We start from the raw sequence: 9,325 nt of genomic DNA on the forward strand, positions 1-9,325 counted from the left end.
GCTATGAGTTAGAACCGACTCCACAGCACATAGCAACAACAACAACATATACACTTCTATTTTGCCGTCTGGACTTCTGGTGTGACACTGTTGGATCACCACTGGACTACAAACCACAAGGTAGATGGTTCAAACCCACCAACTGCTCCTTGGAAACCCTATACAGAGTAGCTATGAGTTGAAAATGACTCTACGACACTTAACAACTGAAAGGTTGGTTTGACCCACAAGGTCATCAGTTCGAACTCACCAGCTGCTCCTCAGAAACCCTATACAGGATTGCTATGGGTCAGAACTGACTCCACGGCACTTAACACATAACACACATATTGCCTTCTATAGTGCCCTGGTGTGGTGCTGTAGGATAAGTGCTGGACCACAAGGTCAGTTTGAACCATAAGGTCGACAGTTCAAACCCACCATCTGCTCATCAGAAACCCTATGCAGGGTCGCTGTGAGTCGGAACCCACTCCACAGCACTTAACAACAACAATATTACCTAAAATTTTATTTCCATGTGTAGGAGTTTTGTAATACGTGGATCTTGCTGTTACTACTAAAAATGGACAGATAAATGTACCAGACTGTCAAGTTGGTCTTACTTTTGGTAACATTTTTTTTTTTTTTTAGCTCTGTTCTCAGATTTATTTATATTCACATTAAAATAGTTACCAAATATATGCCACCCTATTTATCTCTGAATCGGAAACTGTTTTATAAAAAACTAATGAAAGCAGAAACTTGCTTAATTTTCATACAGGACACTGTCTGTGACAGTCTACCTGTTTTAGGTACAAAGAGAATGATCTCTTAACCTTGAATCAAATAGGGAATAGAGAGATAGACTTTGGATTTGGGATAGTATTATTAAATGTTATTTTTCTTAGGAAAAAGCCAAGGAATATTAGAGGAAATTCTTTAGAAAAAAATTGTACTAATTCCCAGTATGCATCAGATTCAAATATCTGTTTAGTATGTTTGGTGTGGCCTTGGGGTTAATGTGCTGGACTTCAAGGTCGGTTTGAACCACAAGGCCGCCAGCTCAAGTTCACCAGCCACTCCTCAGAAACCCTATACTATGAGTCAGAAACAACTCAATGGCACTTAACAATAACAACAACAGCAACATGTGTAAAAATGTAGAGCGTTTTCTCTGTTAAATCTTTGCAACAAAATATATCTAAAAATTCCTCAGAGAGGGAAAGAGTAGGAATATATAAAATGTGTTGCTTCAGAAATCATGGAGTGAGTTAAGAATTTCAACATACCTAGTAAGGAGCTCTGGTAGCGTAGTGGTTACGAATCGGGCTGCGAGCCGCAAGGTCAGCAGTTCGAAACTACCAGCTGTTCCGCGGGAGAAAGATGAGACGTTCTGCTCCCGTAAAGATTTCCAGCCTCAGAAACCCTGTACAGGGTCGCTATGAGTCGGAACCGACTCCACGGCACATAACAACAACAACAACAAGCAAGACTTGAGTAACAATATCTGACACTTAACAAGACAGAATTAGGTCCCAGGGGAAGAATATGGGAGACTGCTGTAGCAAATCAAGGCTGACTGCTCACATGAATGTCTAACAGCCAAAGTCTCTGCCGTTGAGTTGATTCTTACTCATGGTGACCCTGTTGGACAGCATAGAACTGCTCCATAAAGTTGCTGACACCAGACCTTTCATGGGGTCAAGCAGCCTCGTTTTTCTGCCAAGGAGTGACTTGTGTGTTTGAACCATTGATCTTTCGGTTAGCAACCCAATACCTAACCCACTGTACCAATAGGGTTCCTTTCCTTAGTCTATGGCTTGCGTTAACCAAAAACAACACAAACCCATTGACACCAAATCAATTGTGACTCATAGCATCCTTGTAAGATAGAGTATGGAGGCCTGGTGTGGCGATGTGGACTAATGTGCCAGACTGCAAAACTGTTTGAACTGCAAGGTTGGTGGTTCAAGCTCACCAGCTGCTCCTTGGAAACCCTATACAGGGTCACTATGGGTCGGAACCGACTCGACAGCGCTTCACAACAACAAGATAGAGTATAATTGCCACATGGAGTTTCCAAAGTTGTAATATTTACCGAAGTTGACTGCCACATCTTTCTCTCACAAAGTAGCTGGTGGGTTGAAACAGGTGTTTTGGCTAACAGTCAAGCACATAACCACTCTTGGTTGTAATAGTTGACTGATAGAGGACACATAGGACCAGCCACTGTCTCCAAGGTTTAGCATTCACGAGTCCGCATTGACTTAACTGACACTTTGCAAGTATTTCCTGTCCTATGTGATTTTTCACAGGACTATTAACTGAGACTGACTATTAAAAGGAGCTCTGGTAGCATAATGGTTACGATTGGGCTGCTAACCTCAGGGTCAGCAGTTCGAAACTACCAGCTGTTCCGTGGGAGAAAAATGAGGCTTTCTGCTCCCGTAAAGATTTACCGCCTTGGAAACCCTGTACAGGGTCGCTGTGAGTTGGAAGTGACTCCATGGCACATAATAACATTAACTGAGAGATTGATCAAAAAAAAGGCCTGGTGATCTGATCCAAGCCAAGGTCCCCGTGAGTTGGAACTGACTCAGCGGTAACAGGTGTGGCGTTTTGGTTTGACTGGATGTTTTGCTTGAGTAGTAGCCGTAGAGTAAACCTGTGATATTTATGAATTTAACAGTCATGGTCCAAACTATTTCCAAGGTGCTCCAAGGATCCATAATCAAGAGCTCTTTATAATGTATGTAAGGCACAGATTTGAATCTAGAGCTACCATGCTGCCATTTGAGCGTAAATCAAGTTAATAAGTAAACCAGCCTAACCTGGTGCCCAGCAACCACATGAACACAGTTTTATTGGCTTCGTCTCAAAATTGCCACCATCCCTTAGACAGTAGCTACTGGTGAACACTGTGTTAGTGATGATTTCATGTGTATTTGCCCGCATGAAATATCAGTGATCCAATATGTTCCCGAATTCTGGTGTTTGCCTTTGATGCAGCTCTTCTCAGAATAACTTTATTTAAAAAGGGCAAATATGGCATGTCCCAGAACTTTTAAAAATAGCATTTAGGTAGCAGTTTTTTTAAAAAAGCAAAGCTTTAAAGTGGTTTTCCCATCACTGATATTTATTTTGTGGTGTTTTTTTTCCCTTGGTTTTGTAGCAAAAGGGGACTTTCTTTAGATTTTTCACACTTAATTGATTGTGTGTGGTAGAGTTGAAACTATATGAATTCCTCTCTGAATAAAGGGATAACTGGTTCCAAAACATTTGGTAAGGATAAAAATGTATGAAATTAACCATTAATTTCTATTGTACTTAATGTAAAAACCCAGTGTTGCTATTAATGCAAAATTAACTCACCAACCAGGGTGATACTGTTAAAAACAGACATATTGGAAATAGCCTGAAATGCTATAGAGCTGATAAATGTAATAAAGTTCCCATGTTGTTGTTATTGTTAAGTGCCGTCGAGTCAGTTCTGATCCCTAGCGACCCTGTATAGGGTTTCGGAGGAGCAGCTGGTGAGCTTGAACCACCAACCTTGCAGTTCATACGGCTTTGCAGTCTGGCACATTAACCCACAGCGCCACACCAGGACTCCTGAGTTACCTCAAAATCAGTGGCAGCCATAACTGTGTTCTATGATGCAGTGAGTTTTAAAACATCACTACAGAACTGAAAGCACATTGCAACAACACGACAGGAGAACTTGACTTCAATTGTTGTCTGACTGACTTCAGAAAAACTTGCCGAGCAAAGTAAACCCATGGTATATATGGTTCCTAGAAGAGGAAACTTAAAGAAAGCACTGCAGGAAGAACCGTCTCCCTCTCTTAGTAGTTGGGGAATCCTGCATGTTCTCTATGACACTACATTCAGAGAACTCAGCCTTCTTGGACCTCACCTTTATAGCCTCCAATTCAGAATTGGGAAGGATTGAATCTCAAATGGTTCTAGTACCTATAATAGAGTCATTGGGAATTTTGTTATATTTATCAATGTAATCTTCATACTTGAGCCTTTGTTGTTTTTTGCTGTGGAGTCAGTTTCAGTTCCCGGTGCCCCCCTGTATGTGCAGAGGAGATAGAACTGCTCCACCAGGTTTCCAACACTGTGACCTTCAGGAAGCAGATCATTGGGCCTCTTTTCCAGGGGCGCCATTGGGTGGGTTCAAACCACCAACATTTTGGCTAGTATTTGAGTACTTTAGCATTGGCATTACCCAAGACTCCCTATCTGAGTCACAGAATTCTTGAATGTCAACTCAGTTCTGACTCATAGCGACCTTGTATAGAGGTTCTGAGGAGTGGCTGGTGAGTTTGAACTGCCTCACATTGCAGTTCAAACCGAGCCTGCAGTCAAATGCTTATCCTACAGCATCATACTAATAAATGAAAGAGGTCAGTAAAGAAAAATCACCATCTATTTTCTAGGAGTGCACTGGCTCCATACAATAAGCAATGGACTGTCAACCGCAAGCTCCAAGGTTCAAGCCCACCAGCCCCTCTACAAGAGAAAGATGAGGCTTTCTGTTCCTGCAAAGATTTGAAGTTTAGGAAACCCTTTATAGGGTTTGGGACCAACTTGACAGCACTTAATAACAACAATATAATTGCTTATAACAATATTATAAACATTAAAGCTCCCAAGTTACATCCCTTAGTCAGATGTCTTGTTCATTATAAATTATACTTTATTTGAAACCTTGAAATACTAGTTAACAATATCTGGCTCTGTGGACAAGGAACCCTAATAACTAACACTGTAGTATTAGCACAGGACTGCTAACTGTAAGAATGACAGTTCAAAGCCACCAACTGTCCTGTGGGAGAAAGAAGAGGCTTTCTGCTCCCATAAAGATTTACAGCCTCAGAAACCCTGTACTGGGTTGCCATGATTTGGAATATACTTACTAGTAGTGAGTTTTTGTTTTTTTGGCTGTATTGTTGTTGTTGTTAGGTGCTGTTGAGTTGATTTCAACTCACAGCGACCTTGTATATAGTTTCCAAGAAGCAACTGGTAGTTTTGAACTACTGACCCTGAGGTTTGGAATCCAGTGCTTATGCTGGAGTGCAACACCAGAAATCTGACTGTATAGACTCTTTGGCTGTATATAAACTCTCCAATGCTTAATTTATTTAGAATGTTTCAAATTTATGATATCTACTAAACTATTAACAGTTTTGAGAAAATGAGAAAGTTAAGTAGTTAATCATTGACATATCTGTTTATTTGTATTTGTTTTAGTTTATGATTGAAATAAAGAATTCTGCTCTATCTTGCATACCAGCGGATTGGGTTAAGGTTGGAAGGTAGGTTTAAAATATTTTTTCTTTTTATTAACATAAATTATAATGACATCTCTATACCTGTATACTACTAGACTGATAATAGCTACATTCTTGAAGTTAAAAGCAATTTATTCTTCCATTTTGACTTTTCTATGAAATTCTTAGCCAAAGAGATTTATGTAATTGTTCTAAAACATTTTTAAAAAAGTATCTTATTTTCATATATTTATTTTATTGTTTCACAATTAGTGTTATATGCTTGCAGCTCATTGTATACTGTAAGCACTTAAAAAACACACAAAAAAACAGCTGAGGAACTTTCAGTTATGTGTTTGGTTGCTTGAACTTCTTGATGAATGCTGTGCCTGACATTTCTTTTAAGAAGCTGAAATTTCATTTTCTACCTCACTGAGCTCTGGATTTCTCTATTCTTAATGCTTTACATGGCACATAGTTATAATAGTTTCTTACATTTTCTTTTCTGTAAGTTATCTCATGAATTGGTGAAGCTAAATTAATCAAACCCAAATTAGAGAACCACATCGAGACTTTGCCTTTTCTCCTTGGTTGGACGTGAATTCCCAAGAGGGGTGTGCGAGACATACACACGTCTATGTGTTGTGCTCCTTGTGGAATATTAATGACTACTGTTAATCTTAAGTTTTCTTGAGGTGAAAATATTAGCATTTGTCTAAGTTAGACAGGGGTAGTAGCTGATGATGGTGTTAAGGGACTTTATGTTAAGGATGAAGAAAAATCTTCACATGATGTATGAATGATTAATAAGTGTATGACTTTAATGTAAAAAGGGAACTATTTATTATGCATTACCACTAGTAAGGAGTCCTGATAGGGTGCTGTAGGATAAGCACTGGACCGCAAATTTGGTTTGAACTGCAGGGTGAGCAGTTCAAATCCACCAGGCACTCCTTGGAAACCCTATTCGGGGTCACTGTGAATCTAAACCGACTCAATGGCACTAAACAGCAGCAGCAACCATTAGTAAAAGATGCTGGAGACATAAACATGGATTTACTCAGCTCTAAGGAGCCCTGGTAACATTGTGGGTCACATTTTGATCTGCTAGTTTGCAAGGTCAGCAGTTCGAATTTAACTTCCTGGAAGAAAGATAAGGCTTTCTGCTGCCCTAAAGATTTACAGCCTCACAGAGTCGCTGTGAGTCAAGACTGATGCAAGGGTACACCACCAGCACCATGGAACCCTGGTGATTCAATGGATTAAGTGTTGGGCCACTATGCAAGATTGGTGGTTCAGATCCACCAGCCGTTCAGCGATATAAAAGATGATGCTTTTTGCACTCATAGAGATTGCAGCCTCAGAAACCCTAGACAGGGTCAATCTCTGTGAGCTACAATCTGCTTGAAGGCAGTGGATTTGCTTTTTGGGTCTCATATCATCCTTTTCCTTTTTGTGCTTCAGAGGTATAGGTAGTTTAGATTTGATTTTAAGAGATACTGTTTTCTCTATGCATAATTTTTTTTTTTTTTTTTTAACTGTGTCCTATACTATAGTTAAGAGTCCTGGTGTGGTGCTGTAGGATAGCTCTTTGACTGCCAACCACATGGTTGATGGTTCAAACCCACTAGCCGCTCCTCAGAAACTCTTTATAGTGTCGCTATGAGTCAGAACCGACTCAGCAACACCTAAGAACAGGAACAATAATAACCACAACAACATACTACAGCTGATGAATGGAAATATGCTTTATAAAGAAAAATTACTAAAAATCATTTTAGTCAATCTATAACAATAACTGAAATGTCTCACTAAATGAATTTTGCCTGAAGAGAAAACCATGATAAATATGTTTGTGTCCAACTCTAGATGACGTAATTTAAAAGCAGCAAGCAAGACATTAATTAGTGCTAGCATCTCTTTAGCATTCAGTAATGGAAATTGAATGAACAGACGAGTTGATTTGGAGAAGGTTCCTTACAATTTTTTATCTGTTGCATCAGGGTCTTGACAAGCTTGTATTAAATACTTAATCAATTAAATGTTGAATGTGAAAGACCCTCTCCAGTGATTTATTCATAGTCCGGTGACTTGACGTATTGAAGGTAATTGTGACAATATATTGCAAGAACGGATGAGGGCACACTCTGTCACCACCTTGCTTATCACTCAGCAGTGACTATTTCTTCTTTAAGACATCATCATGATAATGATAACAACAACTATACCAACCACTTCCACCATCACAAAGGAACTCCTAACAGGTGCTTTGCTAAGTACTTGCTAAGTACTGATTGCCTTAATTCTTTCAGTACCTATGTTGTAGTGACTCTTCTGATCCCATTCTACAGATGAAGAAAGCAATGTTTGGAGAACATCAATTATTTGTCCCGACCATATAAATAGTAATAGAGCAGAATGAGAGCCTTGGTTCCGATTTACTGGCTGGAGAGCTATACCTTTTCCACTTTGCTCTTTGGCTTCTTGATGAAAAAGACAGGAGAGACTATAGCATGCCCAGAAGAGGGGCAGATGGCACTCTTCCTCCCCAGGACCACTGTGAAGTTACAGTTAGATTATGAGGAACTTCTCCTCCTTGTTTGCTTCCTGAGTTAATACATTGCCCTTCATTGTAATGCTTTATACCTTTCTTGTTCTAATTGAAATACTTCAGTCATTGAGAAAATACAAAATAGAGAATAGTAGGAAGTTCAGAAATTCACCAGAATGTCTGCCTTGTAGCTTTGTCTGACTGTATTTTGCTATGTTTGTTCTGATCTTTTAAAGCATTTTCATTTAGTATCGTCTAAAGAAAAAAAAGCTTCCTGCTTATGAAATAAAAATTCTAAACTCTGACTTTGCCTTATGGCTATTATTTGAAATGCATTTAGAAAGCTTCCTGAACAAAGTCATATGAACTCCAAGTACTTTGGAAGCAATAGAATTCAGGATTATTGTTTAAAATACTCTCTGTTTACAGATATTTACTTTCAAGGTTCATCAGAGAATAATAAATAACTACTTTAATTTTCTGAAGTGATGACATTACTGATGATTTCTTAATAACCTTGACATCCTTTTTCTGTTTTCCTCTCTCTTCTAGCACAAAAGCCGTGAGCCGTTTTCACTCACCTTTTATTGTAGACAATTACCGACATCTGAATCAGCTCCGGGAGCAGCTAATCCTTGACTGCAATGCTGGATGGCTAGACTTTCTAGAGTAAGTTTACAGTGAAGACTATAATATGAATGCTTTGCTATGAGAAATAGATCAGAAAATCTTTATATCAAAAAAGTAGAGATTATTGCTTACAACTGCCATAAAATAGTTGAATCCATGTGCTTTCTGATCTTATTATTATTATTACCATTTACAAATGATCATCCAAGGAAACATAAGCTCACTTTAGCCTAAGATGAGAAACCAAGTATGCTGTGTTGTTATTGTCCTAACATTTTGGTGCAAAGAATGTCAGCTCTTATCTTTTTTACACAAAGGTTTACCATTTCTTTGAGAGTAAGGGTTAGTTGTTTCAGGTTTTTAAAATCATCTTCATTTAAAATTTTTAAAATGATTATTTATTTATTTCCTTGTATATTCTTTCCCTAAATTTTAATTTAGAAAACGTTTAAATCTATGGGAAAGTTGAAATGAACACCCATACACTCTTCACTTAGATATATTGTGTATTGGCATTTGCCACATATCTTTGATCTCCTTTCTATACTTTTGTTTTCCTGAACCATTTGAAAGTAAGTAGACATCATAACACTTCACCCCTAAGTACTGAACTATACATCTTCTAAAAATAAGGACATTCTGCTGTTTAATCTTGATATTATCATACCTAAGACAGATTACTATTAACATAAGAATATATTTGAATCCACAGATACCTCCTGTCCTCAGTTTTTGAGTCAAAGATCTATTGAGTTTCATGAATAGTATTTGGTTATTAGGTTTCCTTAGTCAACTTGAATGTAGAATAGTCTCCCCACAGTTTTTGTTTTTTATAAAATGAGACTATTTTTTTTTTTTTTAATTTAAAGTTTTTATTGTGGATTGA

At 38.3% G+C, this 9,325-nt stretch overlaps 1 protein-coding gene across 1 annotated transcript in view; it reads left to right on the forward strand.

Moving 5' to 3' along the window:
• MSH3 (mutS homolog 3) overlaps positions 1 to 9,325 on the forward strand; it is a 280,941-nt gene that overhangs the window by 159,323 nt on the left and 112,293 nt on the right. The window contains exons 16-17 of the mRNA XM_006870606.1: positions 5,239 to 5,303; positions 8,362 to 8,478. Of these exons, the coding sequence (XP_006870668.1) occupies positions 5,239 to 5,303; positions 8,362 to 8,478 (182 nt within the window). The remainder of the gene's footprint in view (positions 1 to 5,238; positions 5,304 to 8,361; positions 8,479 to 9,325) is intronic.

This window comes from Chrysochloris asiatica, unplaced genomic scaffold (genome assembly GCF_000296735.1).
Source record: "Chrysochloris asiatica unplaced genomic scaffold, ChrAsi1.0 scaffold00145, whole genome shotgun sequence".
Lineage (NCBI taxonomy): Eukaryota > Metazoa > Chordata > Mammalia > Afrosoricida > Chrysochloridae > Chrysochloris > Chrysochloris asiatica.